This window comes from Aythya ferina, assembly GCF_964211825.1.
Source record: "Aythya ferina genome assembly, chromosome: 2".
Taxonomy (NCBI): domain Eukaryota; kingdom Metazoa; phylum Chordata; class Aves; order Anseriformes; family Anatidae; genus Aythya; species Aythya ferina.
In genome coordinates, this window is record NC_140297.1 from 97,306,774 (window position 1) to 97,323,105 (window position 16,332).

The 16,332-nt window shown below is 35.9% G+C and overlaps 1 protein-coding gene across 6 annotated transcripts in view; it reads right to left on the reverse strand.

The window, feature by feature from the left end:
- Window positions 1-16,332, reverse strand: part of INVS (inversin) — an 89,481-nt gene that overhangs the window by 29,255 nt on the left and 43,894 nt on the right. For 5 of the 6 annotated variants that reach the window (XM_084510149.1, XM_084510152.1, XM_084510151.1 and 2 more), the window contains 3 exons: window positions 13,244-13,424; window positions 6,108-6,217; window positions 1,537-1,708 (listed from right to left, as the gene is read on the reverse strand). In XM_084510149.1, coding sequence (XP_084366275.1) covers window positions 1,537-1,708; window positions 6,108-6,217; window positions 13,244-13,424 — 463 coding nt within the window. Of the gene's footprint in view, window positions 1-1,536; window positions 1,709-6,107; window positions 6,218-13,243; window positions 13,425-16,086; window positions 16,205-16,332 lie in introns of those variants that run through there. The other variant, XM_084510153.1, reaches the window with a different exon arrangement.

Consider the following 16,332-nt stretch of genomic DNA (forward strand, 5'->3'; position numbering starts at 1 on the left):
TTCAGATTTTTAAATAGAACTTTATAACAACTGTATTTCACAGCGTAAAGATCACCCTAAAGGCAAAGGAAGTAAACATTTCAAATTTAAAGTAATGTTTTTACTTGCTGTTTTTCAAATGCTGAACCATGCAACTCTGACATTGCACTTATTTACAATTTTATGTGATTCAATAGTAGCAACTGTATGATCTGAAGAGAAAACCTGTTAAACTTGCCTTTTTTTCCTTTTCTTTCCTTTTTTTTTTTTTTTTTCTTGCTTAGGATACATTGCCACTGCAAGTTCTCTAAAGCATGCAGCTTGGTCTGGTTTGTGTGTGTGAAGCCAAGATAATGCCACCTGATAATACACTTCAAAACAAGGATGTTAACATTCATTTAAACAAATCTTACAATGCACATTCTTGTTGGCTCTGATTGCACATTTATGATTTAGTTTTCTTTTTAGGAGAAACACTGTCCATACAGGAAAGCATCCTCCACTATATTATTCACAAGCATGTGCTCTATCAGTGTGGCTAACGTTTTAGTACTTATTATGCATAAGTACACATTTTTGCACTTAACTTCTAAATTTATGACCTGGATGTGACTGGTACATGGCAGATCATGACTCCTCTCACCCAGGTTACTCTTACAGACTGCTTCTACCAATTTATGCCCAACATACCCACACTCCTCTTTTTTTTTTTTTTTTTTCCTATTCAGATGTCATCAGCACACTATATGGCTCCACTAGTTCTACTTTTATTTCCAACATTGTTGAAAATACTTATCCTTCAACACCTGTATCCCTGTCAGAACTGTTATTCTGTTTTTCTTGAATGTACTGCATAGATACAATATTTCTACCACTTTTTTTTTTTTCCTCCTTAAAAGAAATAAATTTACACTTGCAATTGGAAATTTGGAATTTCATAACTTGTGTGTTTGAATTCTGAAACACTGTGTTGTATCCTTATCTTTTGCTTTGGGCTGACAATAGTGTGATAAACTTGGGCATTGCCAAGTTTAACCTCTTGATTGAACAAAAGAAGTGCAATAGCTCTCATTTTTATTACACTCTCTCTACACATAGCTATGTGTACTCAGTGATTTTCATGATGATAGTTCAGCCTCTTCACTGGTTAGTTTGTTGTATATTGTTTCAAGGTTAACAATGACAAATAAATCAAGGTTTTTAACAGGCATTTTCAGGGAGAGCTTTTTATGTAATTCCATTTCATTTTATTCTTCAAAATACAGAATAGCTCGTCCTTCCACATGATTACAGATTTACTAAATAGCAACACAACAATACATTTCCTCTTCTTGCTGTGTTTTAAATGAACTGGTCCAATCTGCACAGACACAATTTGTTTCCTTCCCACAATAAGGCAAAGATGCAACTCACATATGTGATTAAACTAATGCAGAAACATTTTGAGGATTAAGCAATGTATCTAAGAAAAGATTACTATAGATCCTAACAATGTTATTTGGTGGAAATTACACTAACTGGAACCATCCAGTGGCTCTTTAGTGAAAGGCATCTTACCTGTGCCAGCATATTTGTCTGTCATATTGATATCAATATCCAGTTTCAAACTCAGCATAGTCCTAATGACGTCGTCACTGCCTTTCCCAGCTGCCCACATGAAGGATGTTCGGCCCTCAAGATCTGAGTCATCTTTTACAGAAGGATGTTTCAAAAATACTTCAACTGTTTCCTGAAAAGACATACTATTGAAATTAACATTAAAAGGAATCTGTAACAACAAGAAACTATTGTGCCTCATTTGGCTGTTTATGAAGCAAATCAAAAGCTTCCTTTTTCCTTTTTACGTTTATATAGACTCATAGATCAACAGAAGCATTTTACTTTCTACTACGCCCTTTTCCTCTTCAACATTCATAGCCACATCTTTAACTGTGAGTTTAACACTGTCATTCATTTTATACTCTTTTCTTTTTAGTGTCAAATATCATGTGTTCATCATAAGGGAGTGCAAGACACTGCTGTTACTGTGAAGAAAGCTATGGGAAATGGGAAAAATATTATTGGCTTATCATAATATTACTGTAATACTATGATGCTAAAATAATTGTCTTTCAGAATATCTCTCTGCCATTTTTTTTTGCTTTAAACCTGAATGACTACACATGCAAATATTTTAGCTTAACTCTCAAAATCTGACCACTCAAAAAAAAAACAACCACAAACAAACACAAAAAAAAACAACACAGCAAAACAAAACAGGACTTTAGGAGAAATATAGACACATTTCCTAATATTCAATTATATTATGTTACTAATTACTGAAATGTTGTAAGTAAAAAACTAATTAAGAAATTCTTTACACTTGTGACCACTTGAGATTTTCCAATATAAATATCAGATTAAAATCTCTCTTTAAATTAAAGAGATTGATTTAAATAATTATTTCTTCAAATGCTGTCTTTGTGTTAAGCTCTCAGCAAACAAATCTACCTTCTTAACCTTCTGCTAAATTCTTAATCAGCCTCACAGTACACTAAGGGTGAGGAAATCACTGCTGGAAGAAAAAGAATTGGGGAAGGTTTTGCCTTTTCTGTCTCATGGCTTATAAATGCTGTGTATCTAAAAGTTGGTAAACACTTATAAACAGTGAGTGATGACTAAAATCTGGAAAAAAGTGGGATTTGTTATTTTATTAGATTTTATTTTATATTTTTATTTTAGTGTTAGCACTATTTTATCCTTTCCTTCATGTGACCACGAAAGAGCTCCATCACTGCCCTGTGTAGAATGAGAATTCCTTGGCTATAATAAAGCCCTGGCTCAAATGCTAAAGCCAGAATCATGAAGGTGTTTAAGAGGCTAAGTCCAACTGATCAGTTGAATTTTTTTAATTACTATTTATAATTTCATCTCTCTAAAGAAACAAGAAATTTCTCCTTTATGTTAACGTGACTTAAGATCCTAACATCTTTGTGAATTTGGGTCCATATCTGAACTCCCAGTTTACTGTAAAAAGGTGCAGCCAGAAATAATGAGGAATGTAAGCGTTAAGCCTTCCACACAGAACAGCATGGGTTTATAGCTTTGTGTACTCACATTGACCACCGCTACACCTCAGATACAATCGGCGACTCATTAGGCTAACAACTCAGCACCCTACCAGAACTCTGCTCTGCTTGATATCCTGCAAAGTGAAAAGCTGTAAGAAGGCTGGACCTTTTCAACACTAAGGCACACATTCTTCAAGCATAAATAAGTAATATTATTTTTCCATTAAGTTTTAGCAAATCAACCTTTCTTTTAACTACGCTTTTTTTTTTTTTCCTAGAATTTTTAATGGGAAAAAGTGAAAGAAAATCCCATACTGTTGTAAGAGTTATTTTCCAAACTGAAGTTATCTCAGCTTGGAAACCAAAATGGAGTGAAATTAGTATGGTAATGTCAAGAAATCAAAAAATAAACATATTAAATCATTATAATCCTACGTGTATTTTGTCATGAAAAATCATGTGTTTTACCTCTGTTAAAAATGTGGAGAAAACAGAATAAAAAACAACAAAGCTGAAAAACAACAGTAAAGGAGAGAAGTAAACCTGGATCCTTTCATCCTGTGCTATCAAGAAACTGCAAATTACTAAACATTCAAAAACAAGACATGGGTATGCACATTTCACTTAGTGGTAAATCTATACAAGCATAAAGTGAAATACCTATTTTCTTGGACATCTCCATAAAAATAATAAAAATAAAATTTAATCCTGCATTCTGCATACTAAGATGAATAGTATTAGAACACCTGCCTTCACACATGAAATTCAGAACCCCCCCAAAAAAAAAGGATGTCAATTTGGATCTTCTGTGGGATACAAAGGACGTATAATCTTTGGGCAGCCTATTTGGGTGCTTATCTTGGGAATTTTTTTTTCTTATAGCTATTTCTTCTATAACCATTGGGGATAAATTAGTCTAAAGAATAAATGCTTCACCTAAATCAATTGCCAGCTAAGTCTCTTCAGTCTCAAAAAAAAAAAAACAAAAAAAAAACAACAACAACAACAAAGAAGAAGATACTGAATTCAGTAAAACTGAGAGCAACCACAACATTTACAATAAACAGAGAAGATCAAACTTTCTTCTTCTTGCTATGGACAAAGAAACATCTTTAATGGAGAAACAAACCACGCCTATCCAAACTTTGGCAGCTTGAACAGAAGAATAACGTGGCTCTCAAATCATAAATATATGGATGCTACTGCCAAAACAAACATGGATGTGTCTCCACTCAGTTGTTTGACCATGTATATGGAATTACTTAGGATTCTTATGTAATAGGAAAAAAAAAGGTGTGGGGAGAGAGAAGCTCCAGACATTTGAGGCATGCATCAATAACGATGCCTGGATCACATCATCAGCCAGCAGAGGCTTGTATATCTGTGTGAGACCCTCCTGTTTCATTCTTCATGTAAGATGGGAAACAGTAAATTCATTGTAAGTACACAAGATTTCAAAAGAATGTCTGATTCCATCACCTATTCTGCTCCCACATAAAACCAAGAAGTTTCTCTGGCTGGTGGGATCAAAAAGCAGTAACATGATGAAAATGTTTCACACAATTAAATAAGCCTAGAGAAATAAAGCCAGTATGAAAAAATATTTTGTAGGAATGTATCAATACAGGAAAAAAAAAAAAAAAAAAAAAGATAAAAGCACACAGGGATAATCACCAGGTTGTAAATAAAAACATTCTATCTTTCCCATAGATCTTTCCCAGTTTAAGAGTCTGACTCTAGGAGTCTGATTCAGACTAGAGAGAAAGGATTTACAGCATAAATATTTCAGGTATGTGAGTCAGACCCAAACTGTACATTCCACATCATAATAATGGACAATAGTCAGCATCTTTAAAACATTCTGTGAAAATGCATGAATTACAAATAAGATGTGCTCCAGTGAAAGTCTAAATTAAAAAAAATAAAACAAAATAAAACAACACAACTCCACATGTTTTTACTTAGACCACCTTCAAAATGAAGAAAAAAAAAAGCCATGTTGTTTTCACAAGGAAACAGAGGCCTGACAGCTGTAGTATTAACATACCTTGGTCAGCTGCCTCTTGCAGCAGTTCTTCTGAAAACCATTCAAGATACAAAAGATACTAAAAATTTACTTGTTTTATGAAAAACAACATGTTAGTGGCAAAAAAGACCAAAATTAGTACCCCTGTTAAGAAAATGGTGCAATATAAACTATATAACTACATTAATTAGGCACTAGATAACCTCTTTTGTAATAGGAGATTATGAACAATATAACTGAAGAAAACTTAGACTGGAGCTGTTAACTTACTATGCATGGCATAATCTCACTATGAGTGACAGCTCATTGTGAAAAAAGCCTTCCTAGCTTCCAGTGCTTAAGAACTACTTCTACAACACCTATGACCAGCAGTTGTTAAACTCCTGGCTTTTTTTTTTTTTTTTTTTTTTTTACTTAGCTCTACCGTATCTGATCGTGCTCTGGACAAAATTACATAGTCTACCAAAATATGAGGATTGGGCTGCCTAAGAAACCAATTTTCTTTTTAGCCTTTTTTTGGTCTCAACACTGAACTTTTAAAAATGTGGTGATCATAAGGAATTGTGACAAGAGTTGTTGCTCTTTACCCATGCTTTATGAGACAACAGCAACATTTATAATAGCAAATATTAATCACTTTTTTGCAGTCAAAGTCTGGTTTGGCTGTTGCTGAAGCAGCTGTGCGAATCCTTATAGGGGTGATCTTCCTCTAGATACCTTATAACTGTTTGGATTTGCTGAAATCAGCCTTAAAAAAGCAAAAGCACTGTAAAATAGTAGGTGTCATTCTGCTTTCCATCGAAGTACCGAGGTGAGTATCACGTGCTCTGATGCAAGCATATAAACCAAGGGGCTTTGTTTGTAAAGTAAATTTTTAAATCTATTTTTAATAATTTGAAATTAAACATGTTCATATCATTACTAGGAAAACTCTGAATTAGGCTTGTGCTGATGCTGTTTATATGACTTCAAAAACAACCCAAATGCTTTGTTACACCGTAAATATTTCAGCAAAATACACTTACTTTACATTTAGGGCATGCACTACTTACAGCAAAGTTGCTCTGTGCCGCATAATGTAGAGGAGTTGCACCTTGGCTATCAGATGGGATAGTTCCAAACTTATTTCTTTCTAGTAATAGATGGACAATCTGAGCATGACCTGAGAAAAACATAATAATAACAAGTATTTACCAAACCCTGAAGTTAGACACTTCCCTATTAGAAAAAATTAGAAGAAAAAGAACACACTTCAATAAATAATGTTTGTTTTGTAGCCACAATGGTCTAAACACTAAGAGGGAATCATAAGACTTCGTATTTGTACTGTTAAGCCTGCCATGTACCTTATTCCCAAGAGCATTCCAGTTCCACATTCTGTACCCTCACTTCTGAGGGCCGCCTATAAATCAGAATGACCAATGACTAGGAACGTGTCTCCAGAAGATTTTATACTTCTTTCAAAAGACAGCATTAGAGCACTTATTTAAAAAAAAGAAACCAGCATTAGCTGGTCAGAAAAGTGCAATATTAATATTATAATGTATGAAGTGAGTAGGTCCAGAAAAAGCTTCTGATGATTCAGCTGAGATGCTGCATTTGACTGACAGCCTGTCAGAAGCAGAAAAGCCAGCACAGACTAATAATGATGTCCATTTGTCCATCATCCAAGCGCGGATTCTTCATTCAGGTTTTATTCATACAAAATTTCAAGTAAAAGTGTATATTCACAGACAGAAAAACAAAGACCCAATATAGTATATTACCATTAAAATCAACTGATCCTCTCTTATATGCTTTCTTCTGCAGGCATATTTAGCTCACAGAATATCTTAATAATTTTATATTTTAATAAATATACTGTAAGGCAAATAAATAAATAAATAAAGATACTCTGACTTTACAGGAGTAGTCTCCCAGTATCTTGTGTGAGAGCAAAACAGTCAAATTTGCATTATGTTACTTTTGCACAATTGACATAAATTATGTTGGTCTAAATGAAGAAAAGAATAGGTAAAGATTTCTACTAGCAGTAAGCTACTTAACCAAAACAATGATGGTGAGAGAATGTAGCTGTGTAACAGATGTAGTACGCAGCTTTTCAAAACCTAAGAGGTGGAGGGCTAGACAAGCTTTCTGTTGCAGAATAGCACTTTCAGACCTTGTATGTCTAGAAGGATCAGAAATGAGAGAAAATGGTCAGCTTGGGTCAAAAAGGATGAATAGGCATTTGGGATTTTTTTTTTCTTTTTTTCCTGAAGGACATGGAACCAATAGCTTTAGGGTGTACAGGAAAGTCCTTCATTCCTTTCAGCAATGAAGAGGAACCTGGAAACACAACACCACACCCTCTGTCTCTTCCTACCCAAAAAAAAACACTATAGAGAAGAGACGTAACATTCTTATGATCTTCCCATCTCAGGACTATTAAACGGATGCACTGAAAGAAGTTGGTTCTGAGTGCAATCACAGCAGGAAAACCGCAGGAGTAAAGAAACTGGAAAAAAGTTGTCTAAACTTTCAGTACATGAATAGAAAAATGGCAACTGAACTCTGTAATGAGGACAGGAGGTCCACCTAAATCATCTGTGAGAAGAAAGACTTGAGGGGGGTTGAAAAAAAGAGTTATACTTGGTGCATCGGTAAATAAACTGGTGCAAAGATACATCTTACTACAACATTAATTTTTAGATTTTCCCAGGTGAACTCTGAAACTTCATTCTTGAGGTTGAGAACTGTAATACTTTTATTTAGAAGAGATGCAACTTGTGTGAGACTTCCATGTACCTTCACAAATTGAGAAATAACAGGAACAACAATACCATGAGGTACACACAACCCAGCAAGCCACCACCTTTAACAGAATATTTGCAATGCATCCCCGCAATACAAAAGAAACTCCTACTATTAAGACCATTTAATAACACCATAGACTCTTTGAGATCTATATAAAACATCTAGCATTTAACTCAAAAAAGAACCCTAAAAATTAATCATAATTTACCAGTAAGAAGTTCCTCATGGGCATATGCCACCTCATCGAGTTCGCAAACACTCTGGTGGTCTTGGCACGTCTTCCCCCTTTATCCCACATTGATTAGACAATCCATTTTTATTTTTTTTTCCAACAGACAAAATTCTCTCTTAAAACACAATCGATTTCAAAACACGATAAATATTGCTTCTTGGACAGAAACAAGTGATAATGACTCTTTCTTTGGGGGACTGATCTGAGGACACTTAAAACGTTTCACAATTTCTCTGTGGAAATTCAATATACCAACTTGAATGCAAATGCAAATCTGAGAACTTAAAAACAAGCAATCAAGCAAACATAAACAAACTACATGCATATTCTCACTGGAGTTGCAATAACTCATTCCACCAAGCAACTTGATTCTTTCCTTGGCATTTTTTGTCAGTAGCGTCCCAAAGGATCACGGGGCTAAAGTCTGTTAAAAGGGGAGTGAGGATGTTGGAAGAGTCTTCCTTTTTTATCAAGCATTCAATTTACTTTTTCTTTCCCCACTGAGCAGAATGGAAACGAGGAGGTCAATTTTCAAACTTGTATAATTTTTGTGCCTGTTTTTTTATGAGGCTCATTTTCCTGTATTTAGACTATTTATATTTAATCAGGTTTTTAGCTATTTTGCAAAGATTCAGTTTTGTAACCTGTAAAACCAAAGAGCACAGAATTCACACATGTAACATCATAATTTACAGAGCGTCTGAGTCTCAGGGAAGTAATGTGAACAGAAATAAATTTTACCTGAGTAATCAGCAACAGCAGAGAATACAGAAAAAACCTAACTGATCACGTTTTGGGGAGGAGCTGGAGTAATTTTTGCCATTATTTTTTGCCTTTGCAATAATATTACCTTTCCTCTCTCATGAGGGCCACCTCATTTAGTGCCTCTTAAAGAGGACACTAGTAGAATTGAGCAAGATTTCCTGCTAACTCAAGTCAAACTTGATCTTTTTTTTTTTTTTTCTATTTTTCATAACAAGAAAGCAGTATAACTAGGAAGAAAAATAATAATACAGCCAATGATATAAGGCCCTATGGACCCTCAGCAAATGGGGCCTGCTGTGAGCTGGGGCTTGCTGTGGATGACTTGCTTGTGTGCTGCAAACTGAAGTAGGTAACAAAGAAACCGTTTACACAGTAGAAGCTCGAGTACAATTCCAGATTGTCTAGGAACTTCAGGGTGTCTGCTTCTGAGGGGGAAAGAGAGATTCTAGAAGCTTCTAGCAAACTCCAGCACTGTTTAAGGACCCATCGTCTGTTCAAGGAGTGCTCTGACACTTTGCCAGTCGGACTCTCTGACCCATCAGACTTCAGATGACTCTTGACTAGTGGGTGTAAAGCACCCATTCAACTAATATTAGGGAGAGGCTTCTATAACAGCCAGGCCTAGGCCTCAGCTCTGAAAATCTAAAAATTAATGTCCTAGTAAGCAGTAGTTTCCACAGCAATCTGCACAGAAGGCTGAGCAGGCAGGGCTGGAAATTCTGCCGATGGCCATGTGCAAGTGCTCCACAATGCTGGTCATGGTCCCCCAAAGCAATCATAATTATTACCCCTGGCACACAGAGGACTAGACCCTAACAGGACCCTAACTAGATCCCTTCCAGAGAGAGAATGTCTTGGCCTGCAGGGAGAGTCCACTCCTTCTGGCTAAGGCTGGGGCAGCAGAAGATGGTGTCCTTGCCTGCAGAAGGAATTTGGTTAAGTATCTGTGTCACCACATTAAGGAGTTTTGGGAGGAAGACAGCAGTACTGCTCTCTCCAGGCCAATCAGAGGACCACATTGATAGGTGGGCTATTCATGAAGAAGCAAAAACTGGCTAGGGATGTGACATTCAGTAGTAGCCTTAGCTGTAGTGACCATGAAATTGCAGAGTTCAAGATCCTGAGGGAAACAAGGAAAGACAGTAGTGTCCCAGACTTCAGGCAAGCATGTTTCAGTTTATACAGTAAGCTGGTAGCTGGGAAGCCATGGAGGCAACTGTGAAGAGAAAAGGAGCTCACGAATGTTGTTAAGTATTTAAGGACAGCTTCCTCCATGCTCTAGAATAGTACATGCCAATATTTAAGAAATGAAATAGACACACTAGAAGACTAACTTGACTAAGCATGGAACCTGTGACAGAAATCAGATGCAAAAAGGCTATACAGGAGGTGGAAGAAGTGACAGGCTACTAAGAAGAAGCTTTAAAACATCGCTTGGGCACATAGGGATGGTGTCAGGAAACACAAAACTCAAATGGAGTTGAGCTTCTGCCTCTACACTGCTGGTAAGAGGCTGCACAAGGAAAATGTGGGCAATTTAGTGAGAGCAGACAGAGATGAGGTGGAGGTACTCAAGGCCCTCCTGTCCTCAGTATTCCCCAAGAAGGTCTCCCAGGACTGGCTGCTTAGAGAATAGACCAAGAAGGTCATACCTGACCAGTCAGATTGCCTTTGGTGATAAAGGGACTGGATCTGTGAAAGGAGGGAGATCTGCAGATGTTACTTACCTAAGTTCAGCAAGGACAAATGAAAAGCCCTGCACTTTGCATCAGGTAAGCAACTCTGCAGAAAAGGATCTGGCAGACAGCAAGTTGGATGTAAGCAAGCAGCATTGTCCTGGTAGCAAAGAAGGGTAACAGCATTCTGGGTTGCATTAACAGGAGCACACCCAGAGGCAAGAGATTATCCCTGCTTACTCAGCACTTGTTACAACACACCTACAGACCTGCATCAATTCTTCAGCTTTCAAATACAGGAAATATGCTCGTAAACTGGAATGGGTTCACCAGAGGGCCAATGAGATGGTAAAGGGGCTGGAACAATATTATTATGCCTGTAATTTCATAGTCAATACACACATTAGACACCAGCATTTCAAAGTGCAACAGAAATTGTCTTTGAGTAGTTGAACCATACTGCAAAGAAAGAAAACAATCCCCAGAATCAAGGACTCCGTAAGGTGAATGAACATACAGCCTCAGCAAAAATCAGTAGATAGTCAAAAGCTCTTGTAAGTTTAATATCCTTAGAATTTTTACAGAAACTGATGATCTTATCCACTGATTCTTTCACCAGTCAAGATTTTTAATGCCTCATTGGAGGAGGAGAGGCTGAAACGAAGCCAGAATGATATGTCATTAGGCTCAAGAAATGGGTTATTTGATGTTGACAAATCATAGTCTGACAAGTCTTTTAAGCACTTTGCCATGAGAAAGCCACTGAACAAAAGATCTTCACAGTCACTCCCCAACTCATTACAAAGTACTGTAAAGGATTCCACTATTTAAAGGTCTTGTTTTTATAAAATTAATCACATGGATGATTAATCCTGCAGCACTTTGTGTGCTTCTGGCCTCAACTTCTTTGCTGCAATAGCTTGTCTATGAACGATACTGTGAATGAATATCACATGCGATGCTAGCTCTGCAACTTCACCCTGGAATTCATTTTTTAAATTCCAGTCAAAAAAGCCACCCTGTCACTGGTTCCACAGTTTTTCCATAAACTCTGCTTTTATCAAGTCATTTACCATTTAGAATATATCTTCTCTTGTATATCTTCCCTCTAGTGGCTCACAAAGTAGTTCTTTGTCTACTTCATTATTGAAGAATAACCTAGCAAATACCTTAAGCTGAGACAGTTAGAAATATCTGTAATTTCATTCGGTTGTACCACAAACCTCCCACACTGCATAATTTGCTCTAGGATCTGTTTCTGCAGATCTTCAGCAATGTTTTCTATATTTCTTCCAACAGTATTTGCTGACGAAGGAATGCACTTTAGTTTGCTGCCATATTGTTTTGCACACACTATTTTACCCATTTTTGCCACTGCAGGCAGAACAAGTGTTTCCCCAATGGTATGCAGCTTGTTTTTCGCTATTAAGCAACAAACAACAAAAGAGGATGCCGAAAATTCATCATTTAGTTTAGTGAAATTTTGGAAAGTACTGGATTGTTTATCACATGACTTGAAACACTTGAAAAAAAAAACAACATAGAGGTTTGCTTTCATGTTCTTGATGCTTAGCTTTTAAACACCTTGCTAATCATGATGGCTTCGCATGACCATTAGTTAATTTCTCAAGGCACCTAGGGCAAGGTGCATTGTTAACTATAGTGGATGTCAATCCATATGTCAAATAGTCTTATTGATAACTGGTAATTTTGGGGGGTATTATTACCCCCAAAATATTATCTGTTATAGTCTTATTGATAACTTTATAGCCTTTGATAAGTCTTATTGATATTATAGTCTTATTGATAACTAGTAATTTTTTTGACAACTTATTGTCAGATTTAATTAGATTGTCATTGTTTTTACCTCAAAAAGTGGCTGATGGAGAGTCCCATGAATAAGAGAACCATCAACTCTGCCATTTTCTTTACGTTTGCTTGTATTGGCATTGTCAGTATTACCCACAGTTACTTTACAGGTATCTTTTAAAGTCACTTGTTTATTTTATGAGTGGTAGTTCAGTAAAAACTAGATGTTATAACCTGTAAAACTACTTAACTGGGTACATGCAAACTGCAATGCATCACGATATGCTGAAAGCAAATGAACAGGTGAGGACACCACATCAACCCCTCTGCATTGTGGAGAGCCAACACTTCTCTCAGGGCACCTTGCAAATTGTACACAATTGTCTGACACACAGACTAAGTAAGGGTGTCAGTGTCAATTCATACAAAAAATTAGGAAGGTTTGATTTTTCTATTTTTTTATCTGAAAAAAAAAAAGTATAAATAGAAGTTCTGATGTTTTTTTTTCATGCACCTCAGTGCAGCGTCTTAGGTACAGCCTGGGGTGTACACATACCTCTTTGGAGGTCCTGCTCTAGAGTACCATTTTTTTTTCAGTCCCAGTTTCCTAACAAAACAGTTTTTTACCCATGAACACGCAAGAACATCTCACACACTCTAATTGTTACTAAATCATGAATATATATAGCCTGTTGAAAGAATGCATTTTACAATGCTTTGGAGAATAGGCAGCTAAAGAAAACCAACATTCTACACACAAACTGCTAATAATGGTCTAGCAGAAACCAAATATTATTGTTCTAAGAGATTAGTTAGCATAATGCAATGCTGGAATTAAATAAAAAAACAGATACAAAGATTAAACACCATAATCAATTAATAACTAAACAACCAGCAATGTCCAGCTTACCAAGTAAGGCTGCCCAGTGAAGAGGAGTTCGAAACAAGTTGTCATAAGATGTCACATTGCAGCCTTCATATGAGGTCAGAACATCAACAACTGCCACATTCCCATCAGCAACAGCAAAATGAAGGGGAGTTCGTCCTTCATAGTCTTGCCAGTTGAGCAGAGATTCTGTAGGTGCAGCTTCCTTTAAAAAAATAATTAAAAAAATACTTAAGATGAAGAGAAAAAACATACACTCTTAACAGATATTTTTGAGTCTTACAATAGAGATAAGTCATCCTTGTTCAGTAGAATATAGTTCCCCAACCAAATAGTTTTTTTTATAGCACAAACTATTTTCAAGTATTTCTTCTGGAATTTTATTTAAATACATACATAATTATTGTACAAGATCCGATTTTCAGTACATACCCTGTGGTATTGTCAATCTGTGCAAATGACTCCTTACATAGATACTTAAAAGACAATCCTCAGGCTCTTATGGAAATAACTGGATCTTCTTACTTGATTTTCTAAGTTGAGGTATTTTGAAATATTCTACATATTTTTCTCCTAGGACAGTCCCCTTTTTGCACAAGTTAAACTTACAGTTTTCATTACTACTACATTTCTAGTATTTTAAAATTACATGACTATCCACCAGAGATGTCAAGGTCTCTAGCTAACAGGATAGAAATAAGGGATAGTACTTCTAATGAATGTATCTACTTGTAACAACCTTAATTTTGAGCATACAAAATCTTTAAAAGTATCGTTATCAGTCATATCATCATATAACATAGGACTTCATCATATTTTCTTTAAAAATATACTAGATTACTTTCACGTAAGGCCTGTATGTATATCGTTTCATATTACGATGATTTTTTCTCATTAGCTCTTTTCTAAACAGATTGTTCTTCCTGACTTTCTTTCTCAGGCAAATAACAGGTACAAATGAACATCATTTCAGCACTACAGAGATCTACAATTGGAGAATATGATAAAGCCCCATGAAATATTAGCTGTAAGTCTTGTTTTCCAGGAAAAAAAGGAAAAAAAAAAAGTAGCTCTAAAGAAAACAGTAAACCAAACAATAGAAATTCAGGATGCAGGACACCAAGCATCTAGAGCAGAAGTAATATGTCAAAACAAAAGATTAAATAAACTATTGGGAGCAAGTCTGCTGTTTTATCTGCAGTGATTCAAAACAACTCACCGAAGTCGTGTGAATTCTGTGCAAAAGAGAAAAGGAACACAGTCCTGAGATTTTTAAACCATAATGACTTCCAACAGTAGAGTGGGTCTCAAACCATGATAACCAAGAAAAATGATCATCCTGAAAATACCGTGCCACACCATGCCCCACTATATACTTATGAAACAGGAGGGAGAGACTGTGATCAGTGCAGCTTGTTAATGAAGCAAAGCAAGTTCTTGATCCTTTTCTCATTAAATTAATTGCAACTCTTCCTATAGACTTTATGAAGTACACAAATATGTAACAAAATCACTTGCATTATTTGAAATACAGTATTGCATAGAAAATCAACACCTAACACTGAGAATGATAAATCAAGTGGCAAAAAGTCAGGATATGGTTTCTACCCCAATATTAATCTACCAAGTCTATACCTTCTATATGTTCTATTTATTAGATTAAACAATAAATACATTTGGAGTTAGTTACATTTCTTAAATGCAATCTGGCTACATTAATACTGCAGTAGCAACCTAATTTACAAAACCTTGATTCTTTGTATCTTGCTGTCTTACTTTCAGAAAATGTCAGCTTCCTAATATTTAATTTTTTTGAAGTTAAACATTTACGAACTTTCTACACTGCATGTAGCCACTATTTATGTTCTCCATGTCACATATCTAAAAAATTGGATGTCATTTTTAAAATCAGTAGCATTAGCCATGTTTTGGGAGACCAAAAATTTATATACTTGAAACATATTGCAGTTCATTACCATATCTAGCCACTAGCACAATAACAGATTTTCTATTAAAAACATAAGAAGTAGATAAATGTGAATCTCTAACTAAAAACAAAATAAAAGTTAAAGTTGTTGTATGCACAAACCACAGTAATCCAAGCATGAATAGCACTATTCTAATAAGCGTTCAAAAGCATTTATCTGAGCCATTACAGTGAAAAGTGAAGTCTTGTGCTCTTCCCTAGCTGTAATACTGCTCAAGAGAAAGCTGCTACTATGCTGATTTTCTCTCTATTCAAACTGCTCAGCAGGGGGAGTATAGAGCCCACTGCAGGAAAATACGAAGCAGTCTTTGAGAATGACTAAAAATGAATGAAGACATGCACAGCTCTAACTGCACCAGAGGAAAACCTCTGTATGAACAAAACGGGGAAAAAAAATAATATATTTTCTTTACCTATAATTTATTGATGTAATCTAGAAAGCTAATTTTTGAACCTTCCAAAAAGTACAAGGACACATTAAATGAAAGACTCCTAAAACCCCTGGCTCAAAGCCACAGGTGTTTCACAGAACATACCCTGTACTCCACAGCATCACTCTTCCAAAATGATAAGAAATCTTTTATTGACAGAGTCACTATTTACATTCTAGCCTAAAAGTACCCCTGTTTTTTTGACCTTTTTGGCCACTTGAACAAAAATTTTGTAGGCCTGTTTGTGCTCGCATTCAAGAGCATAATTTCTCTGCATTATAAGAGCTTTATCTGTAAAACTAGCCATAATTAAGCTGTCACGTTACATTAATATCTTAAGCACAATGCACAGAAGAAACTGAAGCTACACATTCTTTCTGCAGCAATTAGAACAACGGAATGTAGGCAACAAAGGCAAGTGTTGTACAAATAAATGTCACGTCTCTTACCATGAAGAATAAACAAAGAGAAGAGAGATAAAACAGAGACAGAGCACTAAGCAGTTGCTTCCACCATATTAATGGCACCTTACTCTGTTCTTTTCTCCTTAAATCTTCCCAAGGTTTTTCATGTAACCAAGCACTGCTGAATCTGGAAAGGTGGAAAAGGAAGTTGACCATGAGAGGATCTCCAGATTACAGTTTCTCCCTACTTTGCATGTTTCATTCCTAAACATGTCATCGGCTCCATTTTCA